Raw genomic sequence first — 25,988 nt, forward strand, 5'->3', positions numbered from 1 at the left:
TATGCTGAACCACAAGTGACATATTTATGACATTAGACACACAATTCCACATGCTATTAACACTTAGATTCTATTTAAAAAAGACAATGCATCAGTCAGATGGTTTGCAGCTGAAAGTATTGACAATGTAAAAGGTTTACAGATGTATCTGTTCTCTCTACCGTCCCCTCACTCATGAAAAACTATGATGTTAAAATCAGACCAGTAATTAGTAGTCACCTTAACAGCAGGTACGATTCCACTGTGTTGGGACTAGAGTCGTGACAAACAGGACATTTCAGAGGGGTAAGAGTGTGATTCTGACCTTCAGCATCTCGGTCTGGGTTCCCAAGTCTTTGGTGCAGAGCTCCATGACGGAGTAGGAGCAGAAGGTGTCTCTGATCTTGTACTGACTGAGCATGTTCAGCCACAGAGGCAGCGAGCTCTCCAGCTCCAGAGGAGGGATAAGGATGGACTGGTGACCTGAGTAAACACTGGGCCAGAAACACACTTGCTACAGAAACAATACCACATTTACAGGAACAGCATCTTGTACATGATATTCAGTGTGTGCGTTTGTGTGTGTGTGTTACCTGGAGAGGCACCACAGGACGAAGCCCAGGCCACAGTATGGGTCGAGGCAGATGGCTATTTGGCGGGAGGAGTAGAGCTCACACTGCAGCTTAATGGAGCGGCACAGAGTGCTGATTGCAGCATGAGACATCTACCAAGAAAGACACGCTTCAAACACCGTCCGCTGTCACCAAACTACACAATAAGAGCACAGCGGCTTTATACAAGTCTCTCTGGCTGAATAAATTGCTTCAGGTTCCATACCACATGCATGATTAGTGAGAGTCTTTTACCTTGACGCCAGTCAACATGCCGGTGGTGGACACACTGAAGTCCAGGTAGGCCAGCATCTCAGCCGTCGGCGGTTTGTAAATGTGTGGAGGACGTTTTCTGGGGAGATCATCTGTGAGAAGAGGGGGAAGTGGATTATTTTATCACTGGAAAAAAATTAAATCACACACTGTCTTAGTGTTGTATTATTGTTAGCAACTGAGAATGCATTGTAGCCTGGTCAGTGTTCCATGTTTTATTATTTGTCATATGCAGCATCGCTCTGTTGCAACTTTCTGAACATGTATTTAGGACTACAGGGAGTCGCTTTTAGTCTACATTAGCTTTCCATAACATAGTCAAAGTTAGACAAACAGGACACCTTGTGGCCAGAAGGGAAACACGTTATTTAGTCTTAATAACAGCTGGTCGTCTGCTTCACGTCACGCCTAATGCCTCGAAGCTGTTCTTATTTGAACAGATCTCTACACATCTACAGCACCTGTATCGATGATCGTGGGCCATGTCTTGATGTTGACGCTGGCAGCAGCCTCCCTGGACCTGAGGATCCTCATAAGCGGCTGAGTGGTGAGGATGCAGGCTGCTTTGCTCACCTGTAACATCAGGACACATTCAAGGATCGTCAATGCATTCCTTTCAGTGACCTCGGGTACACTTCCTACTTTCGAGGCATCACTCAAATAAAAAGGCATTTGATCATTGTTATACTTTATTGATCCCTAGGGTGACATTCCATATGATTTGCTTCCCTCCAGGGAAATCACCTGTAGAGATCAACAACAGAGCTACTTCACTGAAGCCGGTTGGGACTCAGTTGCTTACTTCATGGCCCTTTCCCCATCATGCCAGGTCGCTAATGGGTTCTTGAGAGCGATATAATATTGACAAAAAAGTGGTGAATGGCGTAAAACATGTAATTAATAGATATTGCCATGAATCTTCCACAGTTGATTACTTACATTAAGACAATAGTTTTTTATATTAAAAAAGTTTTCTGAAAATCTTTAAATGTGCAAATGAGGCCATTATCTTATCAAATGTAAAATACTGAACATTGGATAAAACCAGGTTAAAAATTCTTGTTTTATTTTGGTGACATATTAAAGTCAAAGGTTGAAATGTTACATCTAATATGCAAATGAGGCATTATCGAATGCTTAATGTTTTGGTGAATTTAGGAGAAATCCACAGAACAAAGTAGTTAAATAAACACTTTAATGTATATTTTGGATGTTTTTTCCACTAGCCTGAAAAAAAGATGAAATAGCCCCAAATCTTTAAATTGATTAGAGCAGTGTGGATGAAAAACTGTATTTTTTCCCCTTAAAGATGGAACAAATGAAACTTATTATCATTACTTGTTGTACTTGGATAATCTGTGGAACAGAATCACCATAATAAGAAAACCAGTGGTGTGCACTCACATCGATGATCATGCGCACAGTGGGGAGAGTAGCAGTCAGGTTCTGTGGGTGGGGCGGCCTCACCGTCACAGGGATGACCCCCGCATAGAGACAGCCATAGAAGGCAGCGATGAGGTCAATACCTGCAGGAATAAGAGTAAGACAGCAACCGTGTGAACTTAAACACAGCTACCTGTCCCCTCGATATCAAATGGAAAAACAAGGTAGGATGCCCGTCTACAATGATGAGGTGTGTGTGTGTGTGTGTGTGATTACCTGGGGGATAAAGCAGCACCACATTGTCTCCTGTGTTGAGGCCTCCTCTCTCCATTATGATTGCTGTGATTTTCTCTGCTCTCTTGTGCAGCTGAGCACAAGTGGCGGTGCACACTTCCACCCCCTACAGGAACAGAGAGGAAGTACAGCTGAACTCACCCCACAGAATAGATCACTTTTAGAGCCATTATGAAAAGTGAAATAAATAAAAGTTAAGCATTGTGTGTGTGTGCGCGCATTTTTTTTTTTTTAACCTTTGCATTGAGCAGCACATAAAGGACGTGGTCCGGGTCAGTTTGAGCTCTCCATTGCAACGCTTCAGACAAAAACTGGTGCTGGAAAAGAGAGCGTGTCACCACATAACGATTAATGGGGGACTGACTCTAAGCATGTATCGCATACCAACAAAACAAAGATACATGTGTGGCAAATAATAATGCATTAAAAAAATTATCCAACAGATAACACTTAACAGCTAGTCAACATAGTGGCACTTCATATATGATCCAACCAACAGCCACAAATAAACAGATCTCACTGAATATATTTACTCAACTCAAACAGACTTTGTGTGGAATAGAGAAAAGAAAACATATTCGGTGAGCTCTCACACAGAGGCAACTGGAATATGTCTGCAGAATATTTTAGTGCAGGGTCATAATGAGACCATCGGCATTTCAGGCCACTAATACTAGCTTTGGGTCTTTAAAACTAAGCCTTTGAGAAGCTTCTTAGTGCCTCAGTATGATATTTCTTTGACAAAATGTTTCAGGAGAACAATCCAATAGCTATGTTTTTTTAAATGAAACACAAAGAAAATACTAATTGCACATTGTACATAGTTCTTTTACTACTAATGCTTTAATTATCCATATAATTCTACTAAATTCACTGCTTCTGGATTTATTGGTATTTATAATTGGTAGAGTGTTAATCTGCTGTTATTTGTGCTACTACTGCTCTATTTAGATGCATCATTTCTGTCATCTTGACAAGTATGTAATCTCATTGTGCTTTTCATTCCATCCACATGACCCAGGGAGAGGGATCCCTCCTCAGTCGCTCTACCTGGGGTTTCTTTTTTCTGTTAAAGTTCTTTTGGGGGGAGATTTTCTTTATCTGATGCGTAGCTCCAAGGACATCGGATGTTGTTCAGGCTGTAAAGCCCTCTGGGGCAAATGTGTGGTGATTAGTGATATTGGGAGTGATAAGATTTTATTTTATTGAATATTAGCTTCTAAATAAATGGTCTCAATAAGCAGAGCCGGTGCACAGGATTGAAAAAGACAAGACGTGTAAAGAAAGTCTGACGCCAAGTAAAGCTAACACGTAAATGAACAACAAAATATAGTTCACACTATGACGTTCTCTCTCTCTCTCTGTCAGACAACAGGTCGTGCTCCGGTCAGCAATGAATCAGGGGTCACATCATGCAGACCGTCTGTCCGGAGCACTCATTAAGCCATGCTACACATGGGAGCATCACAGAGAACACAGCGAGCAGCGGTGCACACGACAATGTTCCTGATTAATACTTTTACGGGGGTTTATTAGCATAATGCGTTGCAGTACATGATAAGATGGTCTCCAAAGGTCACATATGGTAGCGGGCTGTTAATAACCACCTGCTTAAAGTCTCCATTACTTCCTTAAAAAGAACAAAACTTTCAACTTTCATTCTCTTAGTTTACTGCTGAGCTTTCGGTTTGGTAAATCTAATGGCTGCTGGCAAACTACCATCTTCAAAAGGGGAAAGCAGAGAGTCTGATATGGGACACTGATGAATGTAAAGTGGCATTTCACTTGATCTTTAGTGTATTTCTGTGCATTAGTTAGGTGTCTGGACCCCTGCTGGCCAGGGAACCAGCCTGTACAGTTATCTGTGTGCGTCGGGCCAAAGCTGTTGCTGGAGGCCATCCGGCTGTCGTGGCTGCAAAAGCACATCTGACTGACAAAAGCAGGAGAAGCAAAGACGGGCGAGGGCCTGGCTAGAGCCTTACCATCATGGTGGGCCACATACAGAGCTAAAGCCCAACCCAAGCAAAGTTAAAGGTAGAACAACAACAGAGATTTAGGATCAGACATCAGCATCCATTTTCCTCCGACTGTTACAGGGTCATCTTTAACTTGGTAAACACATTCAGTTCATTTTTAAATAGACTTGTGTTAAACGATATATATAAGTTTGACCTGTAGTGAAATTTAAGATTACTTAAAATAATAATCCTTAATCGATTTATCTTAAACTTCAGGAAACAACACCAAAAGAAATGTCTATCGCAAACTCAGAGAGCCAAAGATTACAAATGTTTTGATTCGTCTGAAAAACAGTCCAAAACATGGAGATATTCAGTTTACAACAATCTGAAAGCAACTTCACACATTTTACTTTTTTTCTTGACAAACCACTTAACAATTAATCAATGATAAACATGAGTTGCACGTTATTAATCAACTAATGTGTGTGTGATATACAGTGACTAATAATAGCAACAATATAAAGTTGAAAAAGAATAGTCCATTCTCATGATTCTATTATTTAACTTCTGGATATTATTCTCGGGGTAGTGAGGTCAAAGTGTGGTTCAGGTTGTGTAAACGGTACCTTTCGCATCAGATCCTGGTCCTCCACCACACCCAGCTCTCTGCCTGTAGCCTGGGCGATCCGCTTCCCTGCTACCAAGTTGCCGACCAGCATCGAAGCAGGGCCGACATCCACTGAACAGATCAAAGACAAGATTATTCAGTGACGTACTTTCAACGTTGAAGTGGTCTTTGCCGCGATGTTATATTGTCAACATCAAAAGATATGGTTTAAGGTGGACTACCTGGCTGTTTCTGCCGTGGCTTGGGCATGTTGGTAACACAGGTGTGCGGGCACATGAGGATATTACAGGGGTGCAGGTTTCCCTCCATGAAGTTCTGCTTGGTTTCACAGATGTGGATGCCTCCAAGGGGCGTCTTTGGGAGGGTGTTGGCCGGGACGAGAGCGAGGCAATACAGGCCGACCTGGTGGATACTGTCGATGGCCTGTGAAGAAAATAGTTTATTATTTAATGATTGCAAAAGTTAACAGTTATTACAAGCTAATATTTGACCCATTGAGCCTTTGAAAACATCAGACTACAGCAGCAATAATCGATATGACTAAATACATGACATCATCCAGTGCATTAACAAGGCAGCCTTGTGGTCTTCCATTTGTTGGAGCAAATGCAGCTAGCAGTAACCACTTTCTTTATTCTTAGAATTATTTAGAGAGATAAAGGTTTCAAGTCTAAGGTTGACCTGCAGATTGTTCCAGGGCCAAGGACGGGAGTGGAACAACCTTCTGTACTGTAAGGAGGCACTTTAGCGCTAAACATTTGCTTTAAAAAAAACTTCTCACTGAAGTAAGTAGGAAGTTTACCATGAATGTGATTTTACCTGCAGTACTCGACTCATCCACTGGAAGCTGTCTTCCTCACTGGCATCAGGCCTCTGCTCTGCCACAATCACTATCCTCTCATCATAAAACACCGTCACTGAGAACACAGCGATCCTGCAAGAATGACAACAGAGAAATGAGCATGAGCGCGCACGCACACACACACACACACACACACACACACACACACACACAGCAGGTTGTTCACGGGATTGTTCAGTTTGGAGGGATCTACAACACAATTATTATTATTGACCAATAAAATATCACAAAATGATTATTGTTATGTTATGTGGTGAACTTGTACACAAACACAAAGCGCAATGGCACACAAGGAGCAGCCGGTGACTGACCTTCCCCTGTAAACTGTTTTGACAGGCTCCACTGCCAGCGCGGTGGCCACCAGGTCGTCGGCGTTGTGGCGTCGCCCACTCACCATCAGCAGCCCCTCGATCTTCCCCACAACAAACACCAGACTGCCCTGTGGAGCAAACCGTTTAACTGAGTAAGGAAAACCAAAGTCTCATTTTAAGTCTTTTTTTAAATTTCAGAAAGTGAAGTCTTTATTTCACTGTGTATGTGTGCGCCTTACTGGTCCTACAAATCCAAGAAGACCAGTCCGGGTGAAGGGAATTTCTCCTATGGGTGCTCCGGCTTGGTTGACGGGGATCACCTAAAAGTTAGCAGATAATAAAAAGATTAGACTCAAATGCATTTAATTCATCGTTATATATTTTATTAACTAGTTTAGAGGGGGTCATGTCCTACAAATGTTTAAATAAAAAAATGCAATACACAAAAACACACCCAGTAGCTTGTGTAAGTAATTGGGAGGTTGCATTGAAAACAATGCAATAGTTTCATGAAGACTGTGGCTCCATCTAGAGTATCATTTAAGCATGTGTTCCTTCCCATCCATTTATTTTCGAAACCAGCTTATACTGTGCAGAGTGTAGTGGGGCCGAAGCTAACAGCTAATCCCAGCGCACACCGACATACCTCAAATGTGTTTTTGGTGACACCGGGCAGGCCGTAGTACATGGTGCCTCCAGCCCGGGAGTTGATAACAATCTCTCCTATCTCGTCCGTCTTGCACAGCTGAGGAGGCCCGTCCGGTTTTACAATGCACATCAGAGCTGAAACACAATAACAAATCACAACATTACATTTGTTTGAGTATCTGAATTCTTATAAAGGTAAGCTAAAGAAAGAATGTAGAGTAAATGGGGCAGCTGCAATGCCAATTAAAGCCAACTCTGGTGGCTAACCTCCAGGCATGATGTGGCCCACATCCTGAACGGTGAGAGCAGAGTTCTTGTCCTCTGTGTTCACCCTGATCACCCCGTGGCTCAGTCCACCCATGGATAGGATGGCTCTGGCTGGGAGGGGAGCTCCTCGTGCACCAGGCCTGCAGAGAAAGCACAAAGAGAAGTGATAATGTGAGGGAAATAATACTAATAATGTGTCCAGCTGAGAGGTAGCAGGAAGGTAATACATTGTTGAAGTCAGCTGACGAACAAAACAATTCTCATTGTCTCAAGGTGCAGTGGTAACAGTGTTTTTTTATCTTGAACAAGGCAGGACTAGGAAATACTTGGTTTTGTTTTCATTTACTAAGTAGTGACATTATTATAGCCTAGAAATAATTTTTAACTAACATAATTTAAGTATGATGTCATGTCAATAAAAAACAAAGAAATTCCCACACCTGAATTGTAATACACACTAAATACAAGTGACTTAATGGTGAGCATTGTGTGAAAAGCAAATATTGTTGTGTGCAGGCCAAACGGTATCAGAGCCTCTCTTCCCAGAGTGTGTGGGTATGCAAATGTTGTACCTGCGTATGGCCACAGTCAGGGCCTCAGGGGAGGTGGCACATGGACAGATGGCCTCAGGCTTTAGGCCATGAGACTGAAACACATTCAGGAAGGCGTCACACGACGACACAGACCCTGAAAACAAGTAATGGAATAAAAAATAACACATTACGAAAAGAAGGTTGAAATAGTCATACATATACGTTTATACCACAGTAGTTCTTTATTTCAAAGAGAACATGTGACTCACATGGGTTTGCTCCATCAGCCACAATAAGCATACGGATAGAGGACAGACTGCTGTCCCTCTGGTCCCTGTGGGCCATCATGGCCCAGTGGAGGTCCCGGCACTTCACCAAGGCCACACGTGCTGTCAGAGGGTATGGGGAACATTATATATGGTGCACTTACCTCCTGTATTTACAGTTTGTTTCATCAATTATGTGTAAATTGTGTTGACTGTTCCTACTTGAATTTTGCCATTTTCAAATAATATACAACATAGTGGTCTTGAAGGTAGTCATCATGTTTAAGTGTCGACTAGGGAGGTCGGATTGATCCGAAAAATACTGCAGATTTAAACATCAATTTTAAAAGATCAATTCTAGCGACAATGGGATCGATCCAAAAAAGGTTTTGCTCTTATTTTTACTTCATCAAAGATTCAAACTCTGTCCAAAATAAGTTTGGTTATAATCTTTGCTTTACACTGCCGCTGAGGGATGTCAAATAAAACATGCGAGCCCCCCGACGAGTTAACAAAAGAGTATTGTGTTTTGAGCCATTTCACAGCTGTGAATGATGAAGACGGTAGTTTTCTTCTTCTTCTTTTTTTTTTCAATGTTTTTAACAAATAAATGTTTCCACTTTGTTATTTGCCTTTAAAAGATGAGCTGTGTTTAACGTGCATGTATTACATAGACTATAATAGAAATCAACATGCAAGTACAGAAACCACTTTTAACTATATAAAGTATCGGTATCTGACATTCTGTCCCTGTATTTTTTGGTATTGGATCAAAACCATTTTTTGTAGTGAGGCCCACCACTGGCGTCACCTTTTATCATTTAAAAATACACAAAATCACGTGGGCAACGAAATAAGAAAAAAAGATAATATAAGAGTAAGATTGGACAATGGCTGAAACCTTTGTGAATGTGGACCCTCTGTACCCAGGACATGGGACATGCCTTCATGACAGCATATGGCACTGTGATGGTGTGGATTCTGTTCATGACACTCTGGAAGAAATACACACATTATCATTGTCCCCTTGTGCTACAAACCAAAGTTAAAAAGGTCAACAGTACATGTAGAGTACACATTGTTGCATCCAGCTCACCGTTAAGACACCATGCCACATGCCCATATCTTTCTTGCAGTCCAACACGTTGACCAGTGTCTCCCCTAAGACAGAAAACACAAAGACATGTAAGCGAGGATGTGTGCATCAGCAGCTGAATTCTTTTTTATTTTTAGTCCATTAGAGTGCTTATTCTCCCTAATCACGATCCTCAGCTAACCTTCTCTGAGGTGCCTCTGCTGAAGAGCTCAAGAGCTGAGTACTGTTAAACATGTACAAATAATTGAGTTTATAATGCTTAAGTATCCCATAAAGAGGGTTAGCGTAAGAGGCAGAAAAGCAAGAGTGGTATAAGTTAGAAAAGCACCGAGCTCTGACCTTCACAGTAGTTGCAGGCCTGCGTCAGGGCTTGACAGTGGGTCAGCATGGAGATCTTGGACACAGCAACTCCCATCACTGTCCCCTCCTTACTTGCTTTGTACTGGTGGAAGAGCATGTACATCAATAACAAAGTAGAAATGCCAAAACTGCGACTGCATGTTCTAAAGAGTACCTCGATGTAGGCCGTGTCTGTGTTGGCAGTGGGGATGTGAGGCTGCCAGTCTTTGGACGGTTTGGTCAGATACTTGGTGTCTGTCACTACCCATTTCATCCGTGGCCAGCCTGGTAAACAAAATCACAAAGAAACGCACGGAAATATTTTTAGCTGACACAAAGCAAAAAGAAAGAGTGTGTTCAGGTACACTCATTTGGAGACGCACTAAGTTGACACGGTTCACCTTTCAACCTCCTGGTGTCACGGCCAAATGTAAACAGGCGATTCTTTACAAGCAGAGTGACAACACTGAGGCCCTACACTGGCCAGTGAACCCCTTTAATGAGTCTGTACTCTAATGGCTCCCAAAGAGACTGGACAGAGATGACTGTTGCTGAGCAGCAGGAACCAAGGTGCATTCGGGCTGACTGACCTTTGAACTGGATGATCTCTCCGTTAGGTGTCTTGGGCAGCCCTTTGAGACAAATCTCACTGGTCAGGGCCAGACTAACACCACAGCTGCCCAATAGGAAGCCAATCTGTTGGCTGCCTGCATCCTATGGAGAGGGACAAGGGTCAAAAGACTTGTGACACACATGGAGGGCCTAGTATACAAATAATGCGACAATTAAAAAACACAAATGCACTCTAGTTGTCAATCTATTGTAATTGTCTTCTAAAATGTTAAACAGGACTATATGAGCGATGAGGCATTGTATCTACCATTCAACACATGAGGATTAGAGGCACATACATGGCCTGACAGTGAAGTTAGTAAATAGTTCAGTGCCACACAATTCTGAATAACTGAGACTGATTTGTATTGATCACCACAGAGGAATTCACTTGAGAAGAGCAACTGTGTTACCTGTCGGGAAAATGGTACCTCAATGGGCACCGGGATGACCTCAGCTAACAGACAGCCATAGAAAGCCACCCAGAACATGCCAGGGTCGCTGTTGGGATACACCAGTGCCACCTATGAAACAAACAAAGTTATTGTCCACGTTTTTTAATACTTTACATATTAAGTGGCAAGTGAGAACTCTTACCCGATCACCAGGTTGCAGGACAGGTTCTGTCTTGGTGCCCAGTTTATTCAGAAGCGTATAGGCCAATTTCAGACTGCGACTCCATAGTTTTCCTGTGGAAAAGAAAATCCAATGATGATTATAAAATGGCCTGTTTGTTGTTTATTATCATCATGTAGCATAGCTGATCAAGTCCACAACCTACTGCCGCTCCCGTAGGAAATGTATTGTCCACGTATTCTGCTCAAGCCACCACATCTGTATTTCCTTAAACCAGTTCATATGCAAGACATAACTCTCACATTTACATTTGGTGGACACAATATCATGAACATTAACTTTGTTTACCGTCTACGTTATCATTACTGTGAGTGGAGATGGTGCTCACCATATGTGAGGGTGTAGAGGGGCTTGCCGGTGATGTCCAGAGTAGTGAGGGCAGGGCTCTTGGCCTGGGTGGCCCCCCAGCGAGCTAGGGCAGCCTGCAGGGCAGGAGGCCAGTTACTGACCACTCCAAGGGGCTCCCCCTTCACCGGGATGATTTGACGTCCCTCTGGCTTCGGGGTGTTGGGGTCAGGCTGGGGCACTGGACAACAGATGAGAGGAGAGGCAGTAGATGATTAGGAGAAGCCTACAGCATGCAACAATATGTTACAATATAGTGCAGTTATATAACTATTAAAATAATAATACATTCATTTAAGCGAGTTTCTTTCTGTTGAGCGTCCATTAATTGAACATAACAAAACTTTGGATAAAAAGCAGCAACAAATAGTCTCAATAGTCACAATAAATCTGAACGAAGCAACAAGCAAGTGAGATATTTTTAAATACGACTACGTAAGACGGTCATTTGAAGGTTGATGAATGTGCTCACGTTAATAAGAGAGTGCTTGTACCTGGGATTATTTCACACACATTTGTTTCTTCTTACAAAAAGACCAACTTGAATTCATAAGCACACTATGTGTCTCACCTTCTACAATTTCCTCAGAGTCATCGAGGAAGAATTCGCTGAGTGGAGGTCTCTTCGGCCGTTTGAGTGTGTTCAACAGCTGCTGGATCTTAGTGGACACCCTGCTGTTGACCGGCACGCCTGGACAAACAAAGAGGCAACAGTCACAGTCAGAAACAACCCAGATAACACAAGCACACACACACGCATGCAATGCTAGTGTATCACAAATACTAATGTACTATATCACACATTCTCACACAGGCAGAACCCGAGGCACGAGCACGCAGTCAGGATCAGAATCAGCAGCAGGAAGAATTCAACAGGGAAATTGGTAGGAGACACAGATTGGACGATCTTTAGGAAAATCAAATATAGGAGGTTCTCCAAGTCTAAATGAGACAAACAGAGACAGAGAGACAGACACCAGGCTGGAAGCAAGCTGATTTGAGGCTATTCAGCATCCCTCCCGTCCCCCGATTTCGATTGTAAATTACCTTTTCTTTTTCCTTTTTTAAATGAAAGTCAAGACATGGACAGGATTTATGGACCCAAAAGAAAGAACAGAACACATCTGTGATTAGCAGCGTTCACCACACAGGGAAATGAGGATAATGTTGAACAAGGGAGATCGTTTCCTGATTTGAACCGTCCAATCAGTTTCGTCCCTGCGATGCTGTTAGCTATGTGCTCAACGCAAAGCAGAAAACTTCACTCGAGTGCCATAATTAGCACATGAATAGCTTTGACCTCCAATCTGAAGAAGATCGATAACCACATGACAGTAACCAAGTTCAACATGTAGACATCTTTGGGGATTTTTCTACTTTTTTAGTGGAAATACAGCCTGGAAAATACACACTGATACCACCAACAGACATTCATAAACTTCTTGGCTGAAGTGAGTGTACCATCGGCAGTTTCAATCATGCTGGAGCGGCTCTGTCCACGGCTCATGGCCTTGACGGCTGGAGTCACGTCCACCCTGGACCCTCTCTCCTGGGGAGTGGAGGATGTCACATCTGGGGGCACGCTGTTTTCTGGAGAATAAGCGAGAGTCATGAATGGGAACAACAGCCAACAAACACTGTTGTGGGAACATTGGAGCTATTTAAGTTACCAATGCGTGTGTGGGCCAGTAAATCGGCCAACGAGGAAGCAGCGGGCTGGGGCTGTGGCTGAGGCTGAGGCTTGGGCTCTCCATGGGAGAGGGTGGAGGATGCAGACGAGGACGTGGAGGAGCTTTGGACTGAACGGTTGATCCAGTAATCAGGGCTCTGCAGGCTCTGGGCTAGCACTGCACTGAGAGCTGCCTTCCTACGCAGTGAGCCCTCATCCTCTGATGCAGAAGATGTGTCTGATGGAAAGAAAAAATCCTGAACATTTAGTTGTCTTTTACACTATTTAGCCTCAAAAAACACATTCAGCATTTGTCTAGCCCTCCTTGAAAAGGGGTTTCAATATGTAGAAGTCAGCTAGAGAGCAGCATCCACACAGTTGGCAGGGATACAGTGCCTTGCTCTAGAGACACTCAAGTAATGTCCAGAGGGACAGCTGCCCACTGGGATCATTCTAGTTTACCTGGAGGTGTGCAGGTATCTATGGGCGACTGGACAAAGGCTGAGCGTCTCTTGGTTGGCATGGGCATCTTCTCTTCTTTGTGTTTGGCCAGTGCTGCCTGCACAGCCTCTGTGTGGATGTCTGTATTCAATGCAAGAATAAATGGAGAGGGACAAATAAGTCAGGGAGACAAACAGAAAGAAAGAGAAAAGATATATTACAAATATTAGTTGACAGGATGATTTTATTTCATGATTTTTTAAAGTGTGCGTTTATTTTGTCGTTCGCCGTTTACCTGATCTGTAGCGGTCATCCCTGGCCCCTCCACTGCGGTGTGCGCGGTGGTGTCTGGAGGCTGAAGATGTGGAGGGGCCCGGGGCCTCAGGACTTGGGCTGGGGTCGGCACTGTGGCCGGGGGAAAGCTGTACATCTGGCAGAGACAAATCCACATCTACAGAAAAGAAGCAGGTGTGTGTAAAGTCAATAAACAAACTATGTAGGGTGACATTAATAAACATTACCTTTTGGAAGTATGGACACTCTTGCTTTATATAATGCCATTACAGCTACACGTAGGCGTACATATTATATTAAACTCAGAGAGGCTTTCTAAATGTAGCCTTGCTACAGAGCCTCTGAGCACAAAGTGAAATAAGGACGTGTAATTGACTCATGTAACTTATACTGCTAACACAGTACATGAAACTAGGCTAGATTCAAGCAAATATAATTTGAGTTAACTTCTCTCGCTACGTGTGTGGTGTGCGCGCGTCTTTGCTTCCGCCAAAAAAGTTCCTCGCTTGTTTTGTTTTTTTTAATATGAACATTCTTGGCAACCTCTCAGAAGCCTGAGCAACGGATCCTTGTGTGGATGGGACGGGTGCAGGAGCCATGGGAATTTAATTGAAGTACTAAATATGGAAATTATCCAAATGAGATTGAGATTCCTGCCGTCCTTTTCAATTCCCCGTGTGCGTGATCACTTCACATGTATCAGGCGGCAGCTCAAGCCGAAACGAGCAGGAAAGGAAGTCAAGTATTCCTCTTTTTTTTTAAATGAGCTTCCAGTGACACATCAAGCAAGATCTTTTCGTACCCAAGCTAATGTGGTGCAATTCTTCCTGAGGAAACACCACACCCTCGTGTGAGTCAGCTGAACATATCATGTTACCAACGAGATGACTGGGAGCTGACTGGCTCATAGTTGTCCAGTGAAACTCCGTTACCTCCATACTTATGTGGCTGATGTAAACTCACAATGGTTTTAGTAAATTGTGTTTACGCTTCCACTCCGAGACACACAGTGGTTGGCTGTTATTATGTGGGTTTTCCACAGCGCTGCAGTTGGAAGTTATCAAATGTGAAATTCCAATTTCAGCCACTAGAGTGCCACAGAAAGCCAAACATTGTCTTTGACAATTTAGACAAAGAGAATTACAGTCACACTGGATATTCAGTGATGCCACTTTTTTTATTGAGCTAAAAGACTTAAACCACCGTTTCTCCCGCATGTAATTCTCCATACAGATGGGGGAGAACCATTTCCTCAAATGCAACGTCCAGCTTACAGAACTCATGACTCGAGTACTTGTGAAGCAATTACTTTAAGGTTCCGCATCTTTGAAAGATCAGCACCGAGAATGCTGACGGGAAGATGGAGATTACGCAGGAAAGAGAGAAAAATGGTTGAGAAGTGAAATTAGGAAAAGCAAAGAGCAGAAGAAGAGTTGGTCTTACTTGGCAAATGGGGGGTGTGGGAGGCCAGCAGTTTGGCTCTCTTCTTCTCATAGCCCTTCTGCGTGATGTCACCTAGGAGAGAGAACAGCGACACCACACCGCTATGTTAGTTATAATTACCACACATACAACGCACACAGACACACACACACACATATAAACCAGACGACGTACACGCAACACTCCTCTGACACACACAAACACACAGCCTCTGCTTTAGCTAATACGTGCACAGGTCATAATAATAATCCGTTAAACCAAATCTGCTGAACTACACATGTTAACAGCTCGGTCCATTTACAACTCGGCAAGGAGATAACACCATTGTTGAGCCGTACATTAGCCGGAGTGAATAAACATGATGAGTGCACAAAAACCTCCTCCGGGCAACAAAACCCAAATATGCTGAGGGCAACGAGAAGATAACCAGGCGAGGCGGAGAACAATGGCACGTCTGAAGGCTATCAACCATATGGGAGAGTAAGCAGAGCAAAAGGGAAGCCATGTGAGCCGGTTTCACATGGGACTCAACGATTTATCTCCTCCACCTCCCCCCTCTTTTTCCCACTGTACACTCAACCCCCCCCCCCCCCCCCCTCACTCGGCCTTGGACTGGCAGGAGTCCCACTGCGACCAGAGTTTGTTGGAAAGCAACAGTGGCTCAGACAAAGTCGACTTAACTGGGAACCCCCAAACACAGTCTCTCCGTGTAGCATAACACACATACCACATACACACCCGTGTATACACAACCAAACCCACGACCGCAAACTCCCTGTTGTTTTTCCTCCCGTGTCCAGGGATTACGCCATATGCTTTGTCAAGTGCAATGTGCCAAAGGACTGCTTAGCCTCAATCCCGCCACCTTCTCCACACTTTGACCGGTGACGACAAGGAAACCAGCCGACTCAGAGGATAAATAAGATACAGATAACAGGGAGGAGAGGGCTGTGGCTGCTGAGGTGAGAAGCACACACGGGGAGAGTCGCTGCCAGAAGCCAAACACGGATCGGTGTGTGTGTGAAACCACAATGGAAAGAAAATGAGGAGAGAGGGGGGAGCCAAAGTTCAACAGCAGATTGGAGGGTGGCGGGCTGGATAACACTGGGTGGGGAGTCCCATGTGTAACTCAGATTATGTGTGTCCTAAAGCTTTCTCACACGCCGGTCACTATCTGGTGGTGTGTAGTATTTGCCTAGAAAAACAGAATTTAAAAAAGAAGCTCCCTTCAGGTTTGACTCTGAAGATCGTCAGTATTTGAGCTGAACAGACTTCCATGTTTGATGCTTCCCATGCAGGAAATTCTTCAAAGTTTCACAACACTGTTAAACCAACGGGAAGAGAGAGCGAGCAGAACATCTTTTGCAGGAAGGAAACAAATAAACAGCAGAAGTCAGAGACAGTTTAACCCTTGTGTTGCCTTAGGGTCATTTTGACCCGAATCAATATTACACCCTCCCCCCGCCTTTGGGTCATTTTGACCCGATTCAATGTTTCACCCTCCTGTTACCTTTATATTTACTAACATATTTTACCCTTTGGGTTCAATTTGACGCCAGCAATTAAAACCTCCAGAAAATTATTAGAATTAATATTGTTTTCCAAGTTTAAGTGTGAGGCACTTTATGTTTGTTTGTTGACTACCGAAAGAACACCGACATTAAACATTGAATGGGGTCAAATTAATCCTAAGGCGGGGGGAGGGTGTAATATTGATTCGGGTCAAAATGACCCTAAGGCAACACAAGGGTTAAGAGAGCGCACATGTGTGATTAAATGCAGAGTCCTTTGTCATTCTCTGAATGCTGGTACCCACTTAAATCTATGCATAGATTTAAGTGGGTTTAAATATATGCATATATCTAAGTGTGCATGATACTTCCAGCCCCTGTTTAGGATACAGTCGGGTGGAGCAGTGATTATCCTGCAACCCTCTCTGAATAATGAAGTTACAATGGGGGGGGCCAGCAGTCCACTCTGACTTATGCCTGGATACACACACTCGCCTTAAAATATACTTGGGATGAAAAATACAGCAGCAAATGTCCGTAACAATCACTTGTTCTTTGTTTGTCCTCTTACAGGCTAGGAGAACACTCATAGACAGACATGCACACCCAGCAATCAGCAGCAGATTGATTGTGGTGGACTGGAGCGTCATTGTTGTTGGAGATGGGGTTCGGTCAAGCCTGGTCCTGGTGCCCGGAGGGAGGGAGGGAGGGATGGAAAGATGGAGGGAGGGAGGGTCATTAACACAGACAGAGAAGACTCTGTTATTGTGAGGGCATAACAACAGGCGTGGACTGGCATGACGGCATTGGCTTTGTAGCTGGCAGTGGGCAGAGACACCGAGGGCTCTGGGTCGAAAGACTGTCTGTGACAGCTGCTTCAAAACAGAGGGAAAGCTGTATGTTTTGAGAGCAAGAATGTGGTGTTTTGAGTGCGAGCATGGGCAAAACAGTCGAGTACAGTGTGTGTGTGTGTGTGTGTGTGTGTGTGTGTAATCTAAGGTCAGGGGACAGGATATGAGCGTTACCCCACCCTGTGTGTGTGCTGCCAAAATCGTCTCCCTGTGTCTGCCGAGAGGAGGAGGAATGTGCCGATTGGAGAACATCGTGCGAACAGAGAGGGCCAACTGGCCAGGGAAGCGAGCCCATTGGCCAAAAACTCCTCGAGGTGCAGGAAGCAAAATATGTGTGTGTACACGCGAGTATTCACAGCTATTGCTGGTTCCGGGGTTCTCCAGTCCACACAGGTGTGAATGCTAACTGAGCCCGGAGAAGAGTTGCATTCAAACTGAAAGCCTTCTTTTTGAGATGCGTGTCAGACAAGATTCATGTGCGTGTTGTTGTCCAGGCATATGCTGGACCTGCTTAAGTTAACATTGTAGTAATAGTGGAGGCTGGTTGAAAGAAGAGCGTGTAAAAATGTCTCCAAGACATATTCATTCAGTGACAAAGGTCACCTGTTTTCTGTAAGCAATCATCCTGATCCTTCCTCCTGTCATCCAGGAGTTAAAGTTTGTCTTCATCGAGCTGGTTGTGCAAACAGGCCGACTAACGTGGCCGTTTCAGAGCTCATTCAAGTCAAGATGACAGTGACCCTCTGACACTTCCTGTAAACTGCTGTTGTTGACCTCTGACCCGAGGACAGGCTAGAGAGAAGGCGGATACTCTCACAGCGGACAGCAGAGGGTCATAGAGCAGGTAAACACACACAAACAGCATTCTCAGTTACACCAATAATTATTTTCAAGCCACACTGTGACGTAGAGGGATTTTACAGCACAAGTCGTGAATCCAGGCATTACAGGTTTTAATCGGCACTTGGCATCGTCCAGCCCCTTCCGGACGTTTGTGTATCTGCAGCTCATGTCTTAGCTCAGCGTGATGGTTGAGGCCTTTTAAGATTTCTACAAATCTACTGCTAAATTCTGGTTTTCACAAGGGATTTTTCTTAATGTAAGTTTATATGCGACTTGATGCTCGTTCCAAAAAAGTTGTAACTTTCCCTGAAAAGAGTAATTTCCCAAACATTTCAAGATTGATTAGGTGAACTGGTGCTTTAAACTGGCGGATCTATGATATCAGTGGCCCACTAGACATAATTGTCTTTATAGCTGTTTCCATTGTTTTTTTCCAAGCCGTCGATATGTTGAATGAAATGACTGACTGGCTGTAGCTGACACACTTAGAATGCGGTTTCTGAGGTCACTACTAAATATGTGGCCTTCTCAAATAAACCTAAAGAGAAGCACAGAACCACATCAACCGTGTATATCTGATGAGTAATGAACAGCACACAGTCAGAGAGGGAAAGGAAGGAAGGACTGAGGTTGTGGTTGTATGTACACACTGTGTGGGGGGAATACACAATGAAACACATTACTGGGACAATTCTCACCCGAAGCACCTAAAACCTCCAGGTCATTCAGCAATGTGTGAAATGAATATCAGAAATGGAAGAGGACTTGAAAGGATCGTTTTGATTGGGATTAAAAATCTGAAAAAAAAGAAGTCTCAGACATAAACATCAACATAAAACGCCAACAACAAAGCCAGAGTGCTTCCCGGCTATTCTTTCAATTAGAGTAACACCTGCTGCCAACTTCTATTCTGCATCGCAACGTTCCATTTACTTCTCAACCGATATGACCTGTCGCATGAAAAACTGTTTTTCATTTTGGAAAATGCTCCTCTCTGCTTGAGTGCTCAGTGAAGCACTATTTAATGCCAACGTTGTCCATTTGTTTTGTGATCAGAGCACATTTTCACAAATTAAAAGCCCAAAAGCAATCTGAATAAGCAAAAGTAAAATAGCCGTTAGTTGTTTTTAAAGTATAGCGGAAGCACCCTGGGTTATAGATGAATGTGGCAGGATATGACCGCCAGCAACACGGCTACCAGATGATGAAAACACTGCCAACGGGGCACCAAAACGATATAAACGAGGAGCCAGCACAGTTTACGGGGGTCTCAACAACAGTCAGAGGTCACTGCCGGGCTAATGTGTCCTCTAATACAGCGGTCCACAACCTTTTTTGAGCCACGGACCGGTTCCGTGTCAGGAATTATTTTCACGGACCGGCAATATAAATGACGTAATAAATATGACGTCATACAATTATACGAAGGGCATAAAGTGCCAAAACTACAACTAATCATGACGCCGAATTAGTGTGAGCCGTGCGCTGGTTTACCTGCAACGAGCCGCTAATGGAGACGGCGACACAGACGTGTGTTTGGTCCGCTGCTCCGAACCGAGTTCTGGTCGCTGTCATTAGAACAGGCAGAGTTGTTGTGTGAAATGTCCCTTAAGGCCACCTTCATTTGCATCTCGAACACATTTTTTTCTAGCTCGGACGGGCTCGATTCACCGGGTGGGTTTGTTTACAAATGGGTTGCAGGTCTATTCTGTTGCAGTCGGGTCTTTTGTGGTTGGAGTACCGCTCAAACTCTTTTAAAAGCCTCTTCCACCCGGTCAACGTCTGAAACATGTAGAATGTTCCGCTGTTCACTCGCCCACACAGCAGCGACTTCATCGGCCAACTTGAAAACAGTTGTCATTTCCCTGAAGTGACAGAATTCATTGAGCAGGTTGAATATGTTTTAAGATTCTTTGTCACTGAAATGTGCCGCCAGCAGAGGGTTCGGCGCGTGAGACTCGCCTGCAGCGAGAAACCCGAACTTTAAGACTCCTGAACGCGGCTCAGACGTACACACGGGTGGATCCGGTCCTTTTTCAAAATAATAGATTTTTCCGACTGATTTAAAAAAAAAAAAAAAAAACTTTATTTATTCACTTTTTTTCCGCGGCCTGGTTCCAACCAAGCCGCGGACCGGTACCGGGCCGCGGACCGGGGGTTGGGGACCCCTGCTCTAATAGACTGAATGACGAGCTCATAGTTGATGCCAGCAGACAGGAGAGCGTGTGGACTGGAATTACCAACCGCTCATCCAGCAAACTGCCAAACTCGAATGATGGACCGTTGCTGTACATTAATGCCTTTGATCTGATTGTTCCTGTGTGTGTTGGGCAGGTTGGTGGATGAGCGGGGGATTCTGAGAGGCTTCAGGAATCAGTTGATTAGCCTCCCAGCACCCTCAACGACACTAAGATTGCATATGAACAACAGACACTGAGCCAGTTTTCCACTTCTTCGTAGAGGATGTGGCAACAACACTTGTAATTTATCTTATTAAATACGGTTTCTGTCGTTTTCTGTTGGTTTTGTAAACACAGACCACTGCGACTTCCTTACACACACATATTTATCTCCCCCACTGCCGGAGCTCTGTAATTACTGTGGTCAGATTAGTGTGGCGGTATCCAGCTCTGGTGAGAAGCAACATGACCGCTTCTTTCAGCGACGACTTCCTCTTGCCTCGTTGCATCAGTTCCTCTCCCAGCAGGCGCACACAGGTTACTGAAGAACACACGGCTGGACACAAACACACGCAAGCCAATGAGAAGAACTACCTCGATTACACATATGGATAAATAAAACCTCCCTTTCATGTTGTGAGAATCATCCAGCCTTCATCTGTAATCTGAGATTACATCCAACCTAACAGATTACATCCCTCCGTCTGGCCATTTGTGCGGACATGTGTGGTCAAAAGTATAGATGACAAAAAGGTCTGAACTGCCTCTATTTTCTAACTGTGAGAACATGGTCAGGCTTCTAGCCGGCGATACTGGTTCGATCTGCACAAAGTCGTCTTTGTGTATCAGCGGTTTAGATAAGATAAGATATATACTTTATTAATCCCCAAGGGGAAATTAGTTCTCTGCATTAAACCCATCCTTAGTTATTAAGGAGCAGTGGGCTGCAGTGATGCGCCCGGGAAGCAACTGGGGGTTCAGTGCCTTGCTCAAGGACACTTCGATTTGCAACTAATGGGGAGAGCGGGGATCGAACCCACAACCCTGCGGTTTAGTGTCTGTAATAAATGAGATGCTAACATGCAACACTGTTACAACTCAATCTCACAGGAAATAGATACCAACAAAACACAGCTCGTCTCCAGTCTGGTCTTGGTGAGCACATGACACAGCGAGAAGATACAGAGCAAATCAACTCACAGATATTCTCACACAATCAGTCACGCACATTTACGTCCCAAAACACCCATAAACACAGGGGCCGAGAGAGGAACCAATGTCACCCACAGGATCGTATTTATAGAGCAGAAACACACAAACACCAGGCAGCCTGTGCTGAGAACAGCGGTGAATAGCACTCGGTAGGAAATGCAAATGAATGAGCCCGACACCACGGCCATTTAAACTAAGCACCTGGACATTAGATTCAGTGGATGTTACAAGCTTATTTTCACAGTTCATTCTCTTAGATGGAAGCAGTTAGACGAGAAGAAAGAGTAAATTCACATACCCCAGATTTGAATTATCATGTATGATTTATAAACGGTCCCACTGTGAACACACTGGTTTAATCAGGTTGAATGCATTTTAAGACTTGGTTTGCCAATTTCAAACCTCCTAATTTTCATTAGGAAGGCAGAATATTTCTTAATTTATGATGTTTTCCCTACTTTGCACTTTGGAACTTTATTTAGTATAATACATTAAAAAAATAATGTGAATCATCTGTTTTCGGTTGGTTGTTTAAAAATGACCAGACAACTGCATTGGCATCCACATTATGAACCGAGTGTAACTCTCAGATCAAAGTCTTTAGGTACTCAGCAGCTACATCCCACTTATCAAATATCAGCAGCTATCAGGTCTCAGGCAGGAGGGTCATTTGTTCACGTCTGGCAAGAGATTGAAACATTTATACAAAAGGCCTCTCGACTCCAGGACCAATGTTTTCCACTCCAAACGCAGACCTACAAATCCTCTGGGGCCCAGTTAGTCTGTGTGGGGGTTTTCAGGAAGACAGAGGATGAAGTAATCCCCAGATGGAAGAAGAAATCTGCCGTCGAGCTAAGAAAAAGGCAGAGGGTGTGTAATTTCTCGAGACATGCTCTCCAGTGTAAGTGGCTCGTATCAGGTCATCAGGTCATCAGGTCTTGACAGTTAACTGAACTGTCAAGACCTGATTGAGTAGGACTGGGCAGCATGTCGTCATGTATCATGTGTCACTGTTCACGCCAACTTCTTTAGTCAGACCCTTTAGCAGGTCAATCGAAACTATTGTTTTTCCAACTAATTTAAATATCTGATAAAGTAGCTGGCAGTGACTGTCCCAGTTGATTATCCATTTACATTCAGTCCCATAGTTTGTCATGAACACGAACAAGACTGTTTGTTTTCTCTATCTTATCTACTGGGACATATGCTGATATAATAAATAAAAAAAGTTTGTTTTTGTGGTATGATACGTATGATGAGCATGAATAACTGGCATCATGGATTTTTTCTTTTGTCTATCTGTTGCTCAGCACAAATGTTCGACTCTGGGTTGGTGTGGCAGATCAAATTACTCTCCCTTTTACGATCCAGGCAATTTCTTAAGAAAAATTTGAAAAGAAGAATAAGCAGACCGATTGATTCAAGTGAAAAACTCCAATGTGATGTCACGGCTGACAATAAAAGATGCGTAACACCCGTGTTCGCCATTATAGAAGGTAATGAGTGAATGGAGTGAGCAGCACAGGGAGTGTCACAAAAGGTGTGTCGTGGTATCGAAAGCTGAAAGGGAAACCATGTCAGAGGAAAGGTGAAAGATAAACAACACTCACAAGTACATGACACAACTAAGTCACTGTGTTAGTACCCTGAATTTGAGACAATCACACATTCCTTCAGCTAAGCCTTAACAAACGCCTTTATGATTGTCATGCAACAAGCAAACCAACACGCATGCTGGCCCATTCTACATTAAAACTCAAACATCTAATCCTTTCATCAAATCAGACCTTTCTTTACAGGATGAAAACACTTCAGCTCGATTGTGTTGGTCCTACGAGGATGAAATAAAGAGCAGGCTATATCCACAAACCGAAAGAAACATCCAACAATCAGATGGACAGTCAGCATCCTGAAACTGTTTTTGCCAAGGGAATACAACTCAAGTTTCAAGTTTTTATTGTCACATCCCCTTTTATACAAGTATAATCGGTTTGTGAAATTCTTATGTGCAAAAACACCCGACAGCAGTAGCAGACTAAAAAAAGAATAAGAATGAGAATAAACTATACAATATCCACACAAAAAAGAAGAAAGTATTAACAATATATATATATAAAACAATGTAATAGAATATACATCATGACAATATATATATATAAAACAATGTAATAAAATATACACTTTTTTGAGACAATATATATATATATATGTATATACATACAATATATATATACAGTATATATATATATAAAACAATGTAATAAAATATACACCATGGCCATAGATATTCACAGAATATGTTCTGGTGTATAGTGTTAATGAGGGTCTCAGTCCTTGTTCAGCAGCCTGATGGCCTGACTGAAGAAGCTGTCCCTCAGTCTGTTTGTGCGGCACTTGATACTGCGGTATCACCTGCCTGACGGTAGAAGGGTGAACAGTTTGTGGCCGGGGTGGTTATTGTCTCATGTCTCATGTACCCATTGTCTCATGTACTCATGTTCCTTCCAAGCTTTTAAAGCATTCATATTATGTTTGAGTGCAGACTGAGCCCTGCCCGACTTCCTCCATTACTTATGTTACATTGTGCATTCCAGATTTTCCGAGAAGGCGCTCGAGCCCGCTGTGTGAGTATCGGGGAGTTTTGAGCCGGGGTTCAGGATCAGCATTGAGAAAGCCAAACAAAAAGTGTCCTCCATAATCCAAGCCGTATCACTGATTACCACCTCCTTACCTTTCATCCAAATTCGACAATCAGTTCTCATCAGTGCTGCTCATCTTTTAATAGACTATCACACACTGATTTGGGTCACAGTATTTCCCAATACATGCTGCAGAACCTTGGCAGTGATAATCTGTTATAGAAACTCATTACTTCATCCAAGTGATAAGACTGGTGAGCAACTGCAGATGGTTCAGAGCTGACGTCAGACAGACACAAGTGGTACCAGTAAAAGTATTTCATCCTTTTATCGCGCTACAACCTCAATGAGCCGTTAGCTAGCAGCTTGCATGGTTGTTGTTGCACTATGGGTGCACGCACGAGGGAGACTACCTGAAGAGAGGCCAAATCGCAGATCTTTTCCCAGATTTCTTGACACGTTAGCTTGCTACCCTGTCGCTCACTGGATTATCTGTCTTTACTCACAAAGATTATTTGAGAATAATAGTGATGGGAGCGCATTAGTAGCTGCGTGGTTATCGTGCATGCCATCTACAGTAACGGCAACGTCCTGGGTTTGATTCCAGCTATGGGACTTTCTCTCTCTCCACCATAGTGGTTAATGCACATCTGTAATTAATGAGATTAAGTAGTAAGCATTAATATTATTAGTAACACCCATGCTTTTTTTGTACTATAAAAAGTTAAAATGGCTCCTGTGAAAAAGGCCTACTCCATTGTATACATTGACATGTTGTCACTTTCTCTTCTAGTTAGTTGATGGCAGTGTAACCACGTCAGTAGGTTGATTATGACTTCAATCATTGCACTGCAAATCACAGGAAAAACAAAGTAGAAACTTATTTAAACCGGGGTATCCTGGCTAGTTAGCTGCATGACAGACCAGTTGTTTAGAGTGTACTGAGCAGTAAAAGTGAGTCAGAGGTTTTGAGTTTCACTGTGGTGGTGGTGATGGTGTAGTTTAGAGATACAGGGGTTAGACGTGAGCAACGGACCTGACCTGAGGTTCACAGAGACATCTACATCAACTGAACTGGCATGTGTCTGTTGTGTTGTCCACATGTGGTCAGTGAGGACACCAGACAAGATTTCGTCAAACACCTGCCATACAAACAGAGTTTGTCCCGAGCAACAGCGACTCTATGTTTCATCTCTAGAAAACATACGCACCAAAATGCTCCTTGACTGCTTAATTGCTCATGGATGATGGGTTAAAATTGGACATTAATATTAGAGGAATGTTAACCCGGCAGCTGACTCATTAAATCACGATTAAAAGCTCACAAGAAAGGGGTGGCCTGTGAGTAACACTCACATCCTGAGGTGTTGATTCTACAGCTGACATCAAAACCACACAAGACGTATTGTCCATGTTCCCCTCTCTGGACAGCTCATGGCCCTGACCTCCCACCACCCACAGCTCATTTAACAGCCTGTCAGCATGATGGGCATCTATCGGCGCTCTTAAAATGATGGCTCAGATTGTTCAGCAAGTGTAAAAGAAAATGTGGTGTAAAATAGGCCCGTCAAAGGTCTAAAATATACAAACATCAGTGAAAGCAAGTCACCTCACGTGGAAGTGAAGGTACAAGGTCACAGGGGGATGTTATCGAGGCAGTGTTAGCAACAAGCGACTCACTAAACACAGGCAGGTAAGGGGATGAGATGCCAGAGAGCTGACTGAAGGAAAGGTGAGAGACTTAGAAGGGCAGCAATTACATCTCGTTTGATCCTGATATAACGTAAAGAAATGCATCTTCACTAATGCAGCTGCATTTGAAAATCACACCGCCAGAGCTTACCCACCAAAAACAGATCTT

The 25,988-nt window shown here is 43.5% G+C and overlaps 1 protein-coding gene across 1 annotated transcript in view; it reads right to left on the reverse strand.

The window, feature by feature from the left end:
- The window catches only part of dip2ba (disco-interacting protein 2 homolog Ba), a 38,039-nt gene that overhangs the window by 5,133 nt on the left and 6,918 nt on the right, over positions 1–25,988 (reverse strand). The window contains exons 2-31 of the mRNA XM_056422502.1: positions 14,892–14,963; positions 13,450–13,605; positions 13,176–13,295; positions 12,715–12,951; positions 12,506–12,634; positions 11,616–11,735; positions 11,028–11,225; positions 10,661–10,752; positions 10,477–10,587; positions 10,042–10,165; positions 9,627–9,736; positions 9,452–9,554; positions 9,113–9,177; positions 8,918–9,011; positions 8,020–8,139; positions 7,790–7,904; positions 7,218–7,357; positions 6,949–7,085; positions 6,542–6,622; positions 6,303–6,430; positions 5,949–6,063; positions 5,351–5,552; positions 5,128–5,240; positions 2,777–2,857; positions 2,523–2,646; positions 2,268–2,389; positions 1,325–1,436; positions 846–955; positions 573–703; positions 305–473 (exon numbers count right to left, since the gene is read on the reverse strand). Coding sequence (XP_056278477.1) covers positions 305–473; positions 573–703; positions 846–955; positions 1,325–1,436; positions 2,268–2,389; positions 2,523–2,646; positions 2,777–2,857; positions 5,128–5,240; positions 5,351–5,552; positions 5,949–6,063; positions 6,303–6,430; positions 6,542–6,622; positions 6,949–7,085; positions 7,218–7,357; positions 7,790–7,904; positions 8,020–8,139; positions 8,918–9,011; positions 9,113–9,177; positions 9,452–9,554; positions 9,627–9,736; positions 10,042–10,165; positions 10,477–10,587; positions 10,661–10,752; positions 11,028–11,225; positions 11,616–11,735; positions 12,506–12,634; positions 12,715–12,951; positions 13,176–13,295; positions 13,450–13,605; positions 14,892–14,963 — 3,731 coding nt within the window. The remainder of the gene's footprint in view (positions 1–304; positions 474–572; positions 704–845; positions 956–1,324; positions 1,437–2,267; positions 2,390–2,522; positions 2,647–2,776; positions 2,858–5,127; positions 5,241–5,350; positions 5,553–5,948; positions 6,064–6,302; positions 6,431–6,541; positions 6,623–6,948; positions 7,086–7,217; positions 7,358–7,789; positions 7,905–8,019; positions 8,140–8,917; positions 9,012–9,112; positions 9,178–9,451; positions 9,555–9,626; positions 9,737–10,041; positions 10,166–10,476; positions 10,588–10,660; positions 10,753–11,027; positions 11,226–11,615; positions 11,736–12,505; positions 12,635–12,714; positions 12,952–13,175; positions 13,296–13,449; positions 13,606–14,891; positions 14,964–25,988) is intronic.

Source organism: Pseudoliparis swirei, chromosome 9 (assembly GCF_029220125.1).
Source record: "Pseudoliparis swirei isolate HS2019 ecotype Mariana Trench chromosome 9, NWPU_hadal_v1, whole genome shotgun sequence".
Classification (NCBI taxonomy): Eukaryota; Metazoa; Chordata; class Actinopteri; order Perciformes; family Liparidae; genus Pseudoliparis; species Pseudoliparis swirei.